Below are 14,341 nucleotides of genomic sequence, written 5' to 3'. Positions count from 1 at the left end.
CTGTTCAAAATCTGGATTCACAGGCTTCACCTACCTTTGCCCACACAGCAGCTGACAGTCCAAGAACAGGGCTGATGGCCAAAATCACAAGGGTCAGCTTCCAACCACGTGTAAATCCTACTATAAAACCAGTGAAAAATGTTGCCATCGACTGAAGTAACATTCCAATTTTGTCACCAATTCCTTCATTAATTTTGGAGACATCACTACAAGAATAGTGTTAGAAATAAATGTCAGAATTTTAAACACAGAACTTTTCCCTTCAAGCCTGTTTTGTTTTGCTTTGAGTGTGGGTTAGTTTATATCTAGGGTCTCTGGTATATATGCTTGTTTTATTTGTCAGGGTATAAATTTCTAGCAGGATATTTGTTATTAACAACAACAACAACCTTTAAGTTGCTAGCAGAGTATTTGTCGTTAACAAAAACCTGTAGTCCACCCAGCCCCAGGAAATGGACATGGATTACTCAAGAATTATTCAACCTATAGAAATTTAAAATTTGTTGGAAATTTCTCCAGAAAACATCTCATTATTGCTGTACTGCACATTCTCAGAGGATTTCTTCATTCTAGCAAAGACAAATCCCTCATTCAGTGCTAGTCATGTAGGTCCCCTCATGCCCTGCTGGGCCCTGGGAACAAAAGGATGCATAAGACATGGTTGCTGCTCAGAAGGAATTTCGTCTCATCATTACTTCCCAGTGACACCCTAACACCTCCTAACAGATGTGATGACACGTATTTCATTTTATTAAGAATAAGAACCGCATCCGAGTTGAACATTAAACTAGGTACTTACTCTGTGAGCCGGGTGTTAAGTTCCCCAACATCATGCACATCAAACCAGCCTATTTCCTGTCTCATTATAGAATGGAAAAACTGTTTTCTAATTTTGTGTATTTGTCTTCCAGCTGCCAGGCACCAAAATGAAACCTGAATGTAAGCAGCAACAAGCACCCCAGCACCGATTCCACTGTAATAATAGGCATACCTGAAAAACAACAAGAACGCTGCACGTACTGTTTTCTAATTGATGCATCTTTCCCAAAGAAACCACACATTTTTATTTTTTCAGTTATCTGGGTATCTCGCCATTCTCAATAAATAAGAAGGGATTGTAACAAGCAGTGTTGATGGTCAGCTTCCAACTACGTCTGCACCAGTATAGCAGAATGGTTAAGAGTGGTTCCTGCTTTGGCTCAAATCCCAGCTCTTCACGTCACTGCTGTGGAATCTCAGGCAAGCTGCTTAACTTTTCTAAGCCTCAGTTTTCGAATTGGTACAATGGAGATAAGAATAGTCAGCTAGTCGTGTGTGAAATATACTTGGGCCAGTGCCTGGCACATAGTAAGCACTCAGAGAATGCCAGTTACTGTGAAAGGCTACGTGGTGTGTCAGGGGATCACAGCATCATGTAAGATCCACCCATGTGGTCCTGTCTACGTTTATTGCATCAATTGATGGGCACTTTGGGGTGGTCTTTGCATATTGGGGAATGGGAAGAAGTGACATAACTGGTTAGAAAGTGGAACCAAGAGATGAAAATCGTCCCTTGGCCTTTGGGCTATTAATCTGGCAGAGCTTAGATGCCAAGAGATGACCAAAAATTTTAAAAAATATTTTTATATCATCTGCCCAACTGGCTATCATGAGTTATCCTAAAATGCTTAATGAATCAACTAGTAGCCCTTGCAGTTTAAACTCTAACAATAAGAAACAAGCATCATCTAAAACCAGACCCTTGATCAATCTAGAAATGCTGAATTAATGTTTCCTTGTTCTGAGTCTTCACATTTAAAAAAGCAAACAATTTTTGGGCTTCACTAAACAATTTTTAGGTTAAAGGCAAACATTTTAAGATGAAATACAGTATTCCAATATTCCCACTTTTAAAGTTCACCACTTGTCATCTTCAAATTAAAATGTGTGTATGAACCATGCAGAGGATATAAAGATGGCTATCTAGTAAGTAGTCTTTGATGTTACTGTTCACAATTCAGTGCTCCACCTATCAGGAACCTTGGTAAACAAGTCTTCCCCTGCACCATGTAATTTACAATGTATTTATCATGGAAGATGTAATTAGAGCACTAAATTTTAGTTAATAGATAACTCAATAGTTAATTATTATCCAAGTGTTATAGCACTTGGTGTAGCAAGAGATAGCTAAAAAGAAGTCTCCTTGAACAAATAGAACTCATGCTTTGAGAATCAGTTTATGTACTTTCAATCATCAGTGCATGTTTACTCAAAATACATTTATATTTAAGCACTTGTGATGATTACAAGACATTCTATTTCATTTCCCCCAATATAAAAAATAATGCCGCTCCACAGGAATTTTTGGGAGTATTTGCTTCTTATCTTTCAAAATATGATCAAGTATCTCTATTTTCTTCAAATCTACCATATCATTTACAGGATAATGTAGAAGCATTACCTTCTGATTCACCAATACACACCTTGGGAAATATGCCATAAACTATTCTGGGGAATAAACTTCAAACTATGTAAATCATTAACAAAAAGCTTCCCCAAGGTGAGTTAAAGTTAGAGTGACTATATTTATTCTAAGATGTTTTATTTCATTGTTTAGAGTCAAATGCTCAGTTTAAAAAATTCCTGTTAGCTGATCATGTTATCATGACTGAAAACACCTAGGAAGCAAACTAATGATTATAAGCTATTGAAAATAATGGCTCTTAATTTAATTACATTTTAAAAGTCCACTTTAAACTGCTCTAATTTCCCTATACATAATATTCTATATTTATCAATACATACATAAGTCTATTTTAGGCTTAACTTTTTTTTTTTTTTTTTTTTTTTTTTGAGACAGAGTCTCACCCTGTTGCCCAGGCTAGAGTGAGTGCCGTGGCGTCAGCCTAGCTCACAGCAACCTCAAACTCCTGAGCTCAAGGGATCCTCCTGTCTCAGCCTTCCGAGTAGCTGGGACTACAGGCATGCACCACCATGCCCGGCTAATTTTTTCTATATATATTTTTAGCTGTCCATATAATTTCTTTCTATTTTTAGTAGAGATGGGGTCTCGCTCTTGCTCAGGCTGGTCTCGAACTCCTGAGCTCAAACGATCCGCCCACCTCGGCCTCCCAGAGTGCTAGGATTACAGGCGTGAGCCACCGCGCCCGGCCTATTTTAGGCTTAACTTTAACTTTAGTACATCTTATGCAAAAATTCTGTTCCTAAAAAAATTCTACATTGTATCCTCCTGGAAAACCAACAATGGTATTGTTCTCTTCAAAACTTCAAACTTCTATTTTGATAATGCAAAAGTTTAAACATTGCTACTATTTGATTGTTACAGAAAAGCTTAACAATAGTAAGGAGAGTGTTTAATTACGTGGTCATTTTTTCCTCCAGATCGGCGAAGATCTCTGTACTGCTGCCATCACCTAAACCACCACAAAACAAACATATAGCATTTATGTCTCTTTGGTCTCCATTAAAAACAGGCATATAAAAATTAATCCAACTCATTTCAGTTGATGATTTACACAAAAAATATGTCAAACTGACTCAGTTTTAATTATATGTAAGCATTATGGCATCCATTCAAATACTTCCCCGCTGGTTGTGTACAACCACACACACACACACTAAATTCAATGTTTATTTCTAAGAAGAAACCCACATTTCATAAGAAGTATTCTATCAGCAGAAATACCAGTGTCCTTGAATTAAAATATTTTATGGAATATCCCTCCAAGATGCCATAAGAGAAAAATCTCTTTTAGCATTCTTGTCCTAATAAATATCAATGCATATTTGACAATAAAGTATGTACTGAAAATCTAATACTGCATTTCCAGTTTTTATTTTCATTTAAAAATATCAAATACAAAGAATAGTGTAATAAATACCAGTGAGCTCATTACCCAATATGAGCTAACATTTTTAGACAAAGTATACTATAAAAGTTCTTCATAACTTTACCCTTCCCCACACACCCGCACCAATAACCACTGTTAAACATTTTGGTGTGTACATTTTCAGATTTTCTTTTACGTATACACATATGCACAAATATATACACACACTTATTTTTAAGGGATGGAATAATTTACATTTAGTGGCCAATTTTCCATGTCAGTATATGTATACCTATTTTTTCAAGGCTGCATCTATTTCAGATGTTTCCAATATTTTACTGTTATGAGCAATGCTGCATTAAACATACTTGCACATACTTGCTATATGTGTACATATGGTAAATATTTTATAGGCTAAATTATCATGATCAGGAACTGCTAGGTCAAAGACGAGGCACACTTTAACTCTTGTAGTCATCGCAAAAAGTTATGTTACAATATGAGAAGGCCTAGTTCAGATGAGTCTGATTGTGATAGGTGGTGGAAAGGGGAGAAAAGAGTATTTCTGGCAAAGTGAACAATGCGATCAAAGTCCTTGGTATGTCTGAAGAATGAGTAAGCCAGTTTGGCTGGGGCCTGGGGTGTGTTGCTGAGTGGAATGAGGTAGTTACACGCATGGCTGGAAAGATAATCTGGGCCCTGCAGGTGTCGTGCACGTGCACATATGGAAGTAAAACTCAATAGAAATCAAGCAAGTGGGAAGGGGGGAGGAGGTCTGGGTAAAATCACACCTAATAGGTACAATGTACACTACACCTGGGTGATGGGCACACTTATAACTTTGACTCAAACTGTACAAAGCAATTTGTGTAACCAAAACATTTGTACCCCATAATATTCTGAAATTAAAAGAAAAGAAAAGAAAGTAGAAAAATTAGCCAGCATAGTAGCAGGTGCCTGTAGTCCCAGCTACTCTGGAGGCTGAGGCAAGAGGATCGCTTGAGCCTAGGAGTGTGAGGTTGCTGTGAGCTATGATGTTGCCACTTCACTCTACCTGGGTCAACAGCATGAGAGTCTGTCTCAAAAAAAAAAAAAAAGTTTAACTGGAAAGAGGAGAGACTAAGGGACTTGAGCTACTACAGTTATGTAGGGAAAGAGAATCTAAATGAGAATAGAAAAGGAAAGTACTAGTATTAGCAAGATTTATGGTGGAAGAAGTTACAGGACTTAGCAACTGATGGAATGTAAGCAGAGAGAGCAAAAAATAAAAATGATCAAGACCTCAAGCCTAAGCATTTGGAGATTGCTGATGTCATGGTGGGAAATAAGAAGTCAGCAAAAAGAGCTGGTTTGGTCAAATGAGAGAAGATTAGCAGTTCAGTCTTAAGTATTTTTATTTGGTAGTGCCTGGCACATTCAACTGAAGATGTTCAGAGTATGACTTTCCAGTTCTGAGAGAGTTCAAATCTAAAGATTCGGGAGTCATGTGCTGGGGGAGGCCATAGCTCAATTGAGGAAAGAAAAAAACCACCTCTCCTTACCTGTGAGGACAGCATGACAAGTACAAAGAAAATGGCAGGCCAAGCACAGAACCCTGGGGAAAACTCCATGAAGGGGTAAGACAGAAAGCAAGGCAGTGATAAAGAGAGGCAGAGACACAGCAAAGCACCTAGGAGAAATCCTTGACTGCTTCCCTTTATGTCAATACGATACATTTTTTCACATGGAATTTTTCTTTAAATTGGTTTTAGATTTCTTCTGCTCCACATTTTCAAAAATAAAACAAGATATTGAATAACCAAGGTGAGGAATTTTTCCCCCAAATCAATCTTGGAAAACCTCTCATCACAGATTTCCATTTTCTCTGTCTAGCTAGGAAATGTTTCTAAGTAGTATAAATTGTTACTACTGTGTATCACTACCAAATCGAGATCTATTTTCAAGTCTAACTGAAAATACTACCAGTTTCCTCAATTCTAGAGATAAGGGACCAAGACAATTTAAACAAATGTTCTCGGGCAATGGTAGCTTCTAAGTCTACATTCATTTATTTTCATATAGTTCAAAAAGTAAATAATTATGTTCAAGGTCAAAACTGGCTCTTTTATGTTTACGTGAAGGACTATACCATATTTATAGTTTCAGTCATCAGAAAGCAATTCTAGCACCGAGTTCCTTTTATTTGTGCTCTGAGAGTGTCAAAGTGCACCAGTCAGGACAAAAATGGGCATTCAGGTCCTTTGACAGATAATCTCTATTAGCTAAAGAACGAAATAAAGACGTCATGTTCTTTAGACCTCCTCCAAACAACATTTTTTTCTCTTCCAGTCAACATTTACTCATTAAAAGCTCTCTGGCCTAGAGATTTTCCCCTCCTCTATGAGTTCCTCATAAAATTCCTGAGACATGTTTTCACAAAATCAAAAGTTTCAAGCTGAAATGACCTTAGGGATCATACAGACCAGTAACTTTTTACTTACATGACTGTCAAAGGACTACTATGCAAACTGACACTTACAAAGAAGAATATTTGAATAGTACTCAAAAATTAATATTGTTCTCAGTGAGAAAAAGCCAGAAACTCTCTGAGCTATATAAAAATATCAGCCGAATAATCAGTATAAGAAAGCTAAACATCTAAGTGTAGCATTTATTTTAACAAAATATTTGCTTAGACTCTTGACTACTTTCTCATCTTCTGGCTTCCAGAACCTCATTCTCCTGGTCCTCCCACCCACTCTGACCTCTCTGCCTTCGCCCGGGGCACTGGCTCCTGCTCCCCCTCCTCCCCGCACGCCGGTGTTTCCTGGAATTCCACGCACGCTCCCAGGGCGACCTCAGCCACTTCCACAGCTTCCGCGACTCCCAAACCTCTGTCTGGAGCTATTCAAATCCTCTCCCTGCTCACAGCTAATGATCTCGTTCTGGTCCTCGTCATCACTATTCTAACGAAAGCCTTCTAACTGGTCTTTCTACTCCCATCAGGTCTTTATGTTGCCACCAGATTTTATCTTTGGAAACAAAAACATAATCCTATTGCTTACACGCAGAACCGTCAATGGCAGTCCACTGCCTAAAGTCCAAGATCCGTAACATGTCATATTACCCCTTTGCAAATCTTGCCACAAGAGACATGTAAGAGGATAATATTTTTGAAATACCAACCAATGATTTTCCAGATATTTTCTTTATCCCCACACCTTTCTCGTCGTTCCAGCAGCTAGAGCACCGTGCAGTCACTGTCTCGAGACAGGGCTGCTGCGGCGTAAGAGTGTGTACGTTCTTTCTTGGCTGTCCTTGAAGTTTGAGGAGGAAACTAAGGCTGACAAAATATTTTGCTTAAATGTCATGAGACTAAGCTCCACCCTTTTAGAGTAAAAAGTATTTTCTGCATGCTGAGAAGAACAGACGAGAATTGATGACGGCAGAGGCGTTGGGAGGACCCAGGAGAGAGGAGCCCTGCCTCCTGCCACCTAGGCGGACCCTGCAGTGAGACCTGGGAAAAGGAACAATTGTGTAGTGAGTTGAGGAGATGGCTTCAGGGCAGCCTCCCAGCATCTCTTTGGACCTAGAGAGACACACAAGGAACAGAGTGATACCAAAGATTCTAGGAGAGGAGAACGAGAGTGCCTGATGGAATGCCTGCATAGAAAATTATGCTAACCATCACTTGGCCTCCGCACTCGCCTGGGACTATATGGGCCTCCCAGACATACCCAGGAAAAGGTGAGGGATATCCTAAAATAATGGAGATTAGGTTTCTGCCATGTTAGCTTAAGAGAGACTCAACATGGAAATTGTTATATAGAAGTTATGTTTTTTGCACACTTGGATTCTGGAATAATCTTTACATTCACTATACACCTTTCTAGCCTCGGCTCACCCTACTTCCTCATCCCTGTTCTCACCAGCTCTCTCCACTCCTGTGTAGCCCTGGCTGTAAGTACACTGAGGGGTTTGCTGTTCCTTAACTCTCCTGTTCAGTTTCTTCCTTCCAGACTTTATGCACTCAGCTTTCTCTACCTGGAATGCCCTTTACCAAAATTTTTCTCCTAGAAAATACTCCTCCTCCATGAATGAGCTACAATATTGCCCCTTCTCAAATGGCTTGCCCTCATAAAGTGACTCTCCTTGTCATTGAATTCCACAGTAATTGACACATGATTCAATTTACTAAGTCAATGCTAGAAGTATGATTACTTGTGTTTATCTCATTCTACCACTCCCACTGGTGTGTGTTCACAGAAAACTGGACTATGTCTTGCTTATCTTTGTATGCTCAGTGCCCAACCCATTGTGTCTGTTGTCACCTAGCCTGTCCCAAAGATTTACAAGTGGTTCCACAGAGCCTCCACATATGCCAGAACAATCCTCAAAATACTCCATCCAATCATTCTCCTATTTTGTATATAAGTATCCCATGTATTGTAAGATCAAAAAGAGATGCTGCAGACCATTCTACCTGGTAAGAAAAGCCTTTTCTAAACTCAAGCAAGACTTCAAAGGAACCTACAACTGAACTGTGCCCACAGTATGACTAAAGACTCCGTACCATTTAGGGATACATTATGTTATATTTTTATCAGACCCAAATATTTCAGTATGTTTACTTATTTTAACTATGGAGCACTCAAGAACAGTAGGAATAAAAAGTACGTGACATGCACACATTGGTGATTTCCTAACTGGTAAACTGAGATTATACTAAAACGGTGATTTTCAAACCATCTTCCACAGAGACTTCATGCCAGATACTGTCCGAGGCATTGAGGCAGCCACTTCCTCTAATCTCGTTGAATTTCCGCTCAAGCAGGAAATCCCTTCCCTTTCAGGCCCCAAAGCTCAGGTGACAGGTTAACACTGCTGTTTTTCCCAGAAACTTCCTTTTTTTCCTCGTATGCCTTTCTCCCCACTCAAGAAACTATAATAGATAAGTAAACCAATAAATTAACAAGATAATTTTAGGGTAATAACTCTTAACAAGTAAATAAACCTGAGATGTTAGAGTGACTTTGGGGTGGGTTGGGGACAAAAGGTCTTTCGGAGGGAGAACGGAATGTTAAGCAGCAGCGGTTTCAGAGAGATGAGACAGGGTCTGCACCGCCCCAACCCAGGGAGGAGACAGGAATGTTCCAGGAACAGGAAGGCGGCCAGTGTGCCTGGACAGTAGCCAGCAGTTAGCAATGAGACTGATGGGGCAGGCGGGGGCCAGATCACGCAAGACATCATAAGGAGTTTGTATTTCTTCCATGCCACAGGAAACCTGACTAATGTTTCTAAAAGCTCACTCTGATAGTGTGTGGATAACTGGGCAAAAGTGAGCAACAGTGGAAGGAGAGGAGTTAGAAGTTAGAGTTTTATTAGCAAGACGTGAGGATGACTCTGGACACAGGTTGCAGCCAGGGATATAGGTGGTCAGACTCTACAGAGTGACGTTGGCACTGCTGCTGGGTGGCAGGAGAGCAGACCACCAGCAGAGACCTGGGCTCTGCACTCCCTTCCACTACTTTCAACCTGGGCAGCCTCCCTTTGAAATGTTTTCCCTGGTAAGCTTTCATGACAGACGCTATTTACTTAGGGGGTTCTCTGACTAACGAAAAGTTAGTAAACCACTGACTTAAACCATTCACAAGGCCCCTGCTAGCTTAAGAACACTGACTCCAATTTTCTCAGTCTTCTTGTGCAGGGAGCTCCATCAACCACAAGCAAGAGGAATTTGGACCTTTTGCCTATATGATCAATCTCTCTCGCATTTGCCCCGGCTGGAGCCTGCTACTCAGTGTGGTTGGGATTACTGCAGGTAACCGGTGATTCCAGGAGCTACCATTTCCTCATGGGTGCTGCCTGACCTGCCTGACATCCCAAGGCAAACCTACAGGACAACGTCTCAGGGAGAAAAAAGACCAAGTGAAAATTGCTGGAATTTGCTTCCATTTTAGGCAAAGTTTGAAAACCACTGGTAGAATAGAAAAAATACCAGACTAAAAGGCAGGATTCCTAGCCCAGGAACTCAGCTCTGTCAACCATCAAGTTATTCCACTGTGACCACCTTGCTTCAGCTTCTGGGCATGGTTCTACTGCATATCTATAAAATTATGGGTTTGGGCTAGATAATATTCTAGGCTACTCTTTACCTACAAAATTCTACGATTTAGTCTTTCACTTATTTATTCCATTTCTTAAGCACCTAGAATGGATCAGGTACTGTGTTTCTGTGTGTGTGGGGGGGGGGTTGTTTTGGGGGATTGTTTCTTGCTCTTTTTATAATATGTTGTAGAGAGTACATCATAACTAATCTAACTTTGGGGTTGAAAAATAATTAACCAAAAATACTTACTATATTATATAATACAGAAAAACCAGTCACATTTAAGTTTAACCGAAACTTAAAAATAAACTGCCAAAACTAAACAACATATTTTGAAATGTTTTATCATTATTTGGTAATCAATTTCCTCAAAATTTATCCCTAAGTTGTTTCCAATGAAATGGTTAAGAGCAAAGCCTTGAGCAAATAAAAGAAAATAGATCCATTATGAAATTCTTTATCAAGTATTTAGAATTTCAATAGTAGCGAAAATTCCAGTTTAGAGTATACACATAATGTTGGGCTTAAGGACACGGCATTGACACATTGTCATAGCATGATGATGTTTTGTTTGCTTACAACACCAAAGTCTTGAAACACAGGTACAAGATCAATACACAGTTTATACACTCATATTAAAATAAAAATACTATTTTGAGAACTGGCATTTCACAAATAGTTTTCATGTTCCTTATGAGTTTTAGAGCAGTGATAATAGAAATGAAAATATAAAAGTAAGTTATTTCCACTTTTCCCCTTTTTATCTGAATTTGTACTAGGAATTTGTACTGAACTTGTACTAGGAATTTGAGTATCTCATTTTCTCTACTCTTCTGCCCACAATCTGGTAAGAAAATAAACAGAATAAACCATAACATAGTTTTGAAGAAAGAGAAAAGTTATCAATATGGATATAGCATAAATTAAATCATTATACAAAATGAACAGTCAGGAGTTTACTTAAGAGCATCTTTGGGTACTAACTACCATGAGACATAGCAAATGTCCCCCGTGTCCTTTAATTTCTGCATGAGTATTCTATCATCAGTGTCTTCCTTTCTGAGTACCCCTCTAGTTCCTTCATTGTATGGACTCAGCGTTAGTCTGTGTGGGTTTAAATCCTGACTCCGTTGCTCACTAACCACATGACCTCAGGCAATTTGAATGCCCGTTTCCAAATATATATATTATATATATTTATATATTATATATTTTATATATTATATATTTTGTATAATGTGTATTATATATATTTTATTATATAATATATAATATGTATTATATATATTGTATTTATATATATAATGTCATGTACATTAAAAGAGTTAACATATGTAAAGCTCTAAGAGTAGTACCCAGCACATATTAAATGTTCAATAAAGGTTAGCTTTAGTTATTGGTAACAATTGAGTTTTTCAAGGTTCAGGGCTCCCATTCCTTCTACTTTTCTCCATATCCTATTCTCAAGAGATTTAACATTTTCAACTTAAATATTGCCGAGTCTCTAGTCCTACTCTTTTTCTTTTTTCTTTCCTCTTTTTTTTTTTTTTTTTTTTTTTTTAGAGATAGGGTCTCACTATGTTGCCCAGGCTGGCCTTGAACTCCTGGGCTCAAGTGATCCTCCTGCCTCAGCCTCCCAAGGAACGAGGATTACAGGTATGAGCCACCACACCTGACTTCTAGTCTTTTTATGCCAAAGTTCAGTGTCATTTCTTCAACTGCCTGGATGTCATTTATATGTGTTCCCAAGCTGTCACCTTCAACACAATACATATAAAACCACAATCACCTGCATCTAGACTCATTTCCAGATAGCAGTCAGTCTCATAAGGAAGCAGACAATTCATTCCATGAAAGAGATTGAGAAATCAGGAAAAAACAAAAGAAGACATTTCACAAAATACTACAGAAATTCATCAGTGGTTAATCTTTGTTTACAAAAATGATATGACAGAACCAGAGAGTTTGCAGACCCCAGTCATCAGAGGTTTTAAGGCAAAGGCTGCACAAATTCTAACAAGACAGGCATAGATGGAAATAGACTGATAGGAAGTCAGGTTCACAATAAAGCCGCAGGACAACGGCAGATGTCTGATAATTGAAGCAAGGCATCAGGGGAAGAGAGAGCTTATGAAGTGTCTATTGCAGCAGCAAAGAAGGATATGCTCACTCCAAAAGTCTTTAGAGCTGTCTAGTTAGATCCCATGTTTAGTGCAAAAACCCTCAGGCTTCCAAGAGCCTCAGCAAATCCAAGTTGCCTTAAGCAAGGAATACTTCTCCAGTGAGGCGGCTCTGGTATCTAGTCCACCACCCAGGGAGATATAATGAGGTTCCACCTAGGAAATGGCAAGAACAAGAAAGGTCTGAGAGCAGCTGACGTCCCAGGCTTGCTCTCCCTTCACAAGCATCACAGAGTATGTTTGCCTTCATCTCTGAGACCAGCATCAAAGATTTGATGTTATTCCGTCCTACCTAGGCAGGCTTTAGAGTATCTGGAAGTCTGAATCTGCAGACAAGCAGGTTAGTGATAGTGTATTAAGTGTTCTAGAGTAAAAATTACTGCAGAGATAGCATGCTGCCTTTGGAAAGGCATGAAAAGATATACAGAAGGTGAGTGGCAATGAGGAGTGGCAGAGAGGAACCGTAGTAACTTTTATTTAATCCTTATTTTTGAACAGTTTCACTTGTTATACAGAACAGGTTTATTCTGTATAAGAGAAAGGTGCTGACCAAACTTGGTTATCACCTCCTCTTGGAAGCCTCCCATGATTTCTACATATGGACTCAGGGTTCCTCCTCTCCTTTCCCAGAGCATTTTGTCTATCTGTGTATCACAGTACTAATCCTATCCAACCGCATTTGTTGGTTCACTTGTCCATCCCTCCCACTACATTAAGCTTCCCGAAAGCTGGGAATGAAAAGAGCATGTACTATAGCTGGCTCATAAAATCCTTTAATACAAATTCACTGATGGATTGATTGAAGATAATAACCCCTCACTCAATACCCTACCTCCAAGATCAGCAACGTTTTTCTATAAACAGCCAGACAGTAAATATCTTAGGCTTTGCAGATCCTACAGTCTGTGTCACGACTACTCTATGTACCACGGTGGCATCAAAGTAGCCATAGACAGTATGTAAATGATAGGTGTGGCTGTGTTTCATTAAAACCTTATTTACAGATACTGAAATTTACACATCATACAATATTCATGTGTCATAAAATATGTTCTTTTGATAGTTTTTCAATGATTTAAAAATGTAAAAACTATTCTGAGTTCACAGGCTATTCAAAAAGAGGCAGCAGGCCAAATTAGGCCTGTGGGCCATAGTTTAAGGACACCTAGTATTTGTTGAGCACTTTTTTATGACTAGGCTCTACTTAGTGAGTCTTAAGTGAATAGATCCATTTAATTTTCACAATCATCCTATGAAGTAGGTTCTGTTGTTATTCAACTTTTTTAAACAAATAAAGTATGAAGAAATTTTCCCCAAACCTCAAAACTAAAAATTGGTAAGGGTGGGGTTTTAGAGCCAGGCAGTCCAACTTCAGAGGCTGCTGTTTTGCTGCTAAATACACCACCTCTAAAGAGGGTGACAGAGGCAAACTTTCAATCATTTCTCTAAGTTTTCCGAAGACTGGAAGAGTGAGCTGAACGGGAATGACCGGCAATGAGTGCACCATGAACTACAACCTCAGCAGAAGCCATATGATCCAGACATCTATGAAGACGGAAGTCCAAATTACCAGCTGACAAGGTGTGGTGATGTAGCCGCTGTCGGCCTCGGAGACTTTGATTGGCATGAAGACACACGGGCCTGTCTGGGAGGGAGCTAGTCTTCACAGCTAGACCATCATCTGTTTGGGAACTCATGCGTGTTATGAGGTAACTAAGTCAGTCTACTATCTGTCAGTCCATTTGGGCTGCTGTAACAAAATACCATAAACTGCAGAGCTTATGAACAACAGAAATTTATTTCTCATAGTTCTGGAGGCTGGAAAGGAAGTCTAAGATCAAGGCAGGCTTGGTGTCTAGTGAGGGCTCATTTTCTGGCTCATATACGGTACCTTCTAGCTGTGTCCTCACATGGTGAAAGGAACCAGGCAGCACTCTGGGGTCTGTTTTTATAAGTGCACTAATCACATTTATGAGGGCTCTGCTCTCATGACCTAATCATCTCTCAAAGGAACCACCTTCGAACACCACCTCACTGGGGTTAGGATTTCAGCATGTGAGTTTCGGGGGAACACAAACATTCAGTCCATAGCACGGTCTACCGCACGTGTCTGCAGCTGGTCCAGGTAAAGCTGGTAATGATTACTACTTCTACTTACAGAGATCACTTTTTTCCTTGTAAGAGCCAATTAATATCTGGGTGACGGAGATATGATGTATACAAATGTTCATGCAGTTTTAAAA

At 39.3% G+C, this 14,341-nt stretch overlaps 1 protein-coding gene across 1 annotated transcript in view; it reads right to left on the bottom strand.

Annotated features, from left to right (window-relative positions):
- ABCB1 (ATP binding cassette subfamily B member 1) overlaps positions 1-14,341 on the bottom strand; it is an 89,126-nt gene that overhangs the window by 56,491 nt on the left and 18,294 nt on the right. The window contains exons 5-7 of the mRNA XM_069462601.1: positions 3,362-3,413; positions 800-991; positions 35-206 (exon numbers count right to left, since the gene is read on the bottom strand). Coding sequence (XP_069318702.1) covers positions 35-206; positions 800-991; positions 3,362-3,413 — 416 coding nt within the window. The remainder of the gene's footprint in view (positions 1-34; positions 207-799; positions 992-3,361; positions 3,414-14,341) is intronic.

The sequence above is a fragment of the Eulemur rufifrons genome, chromosome 29 (assembly GCF_041146395.1).
Source record: "Eulemur rufifrons isolate Redbay chromosome 29, OSU_ERuf_1, whole genome shotgun sequence".
Classification (NCBI taxonomy): Eukaryota; Metazoa; Chordata; class Mammalia; order Primates; family Lemuridae; genus Eulemur; species Eulemur rufifrons.
The sequence above is the reverse complement of the archived record's forward strand: the minus strand, read 5'-3'. Positions and strand labels throughout refer to the sequence as shown.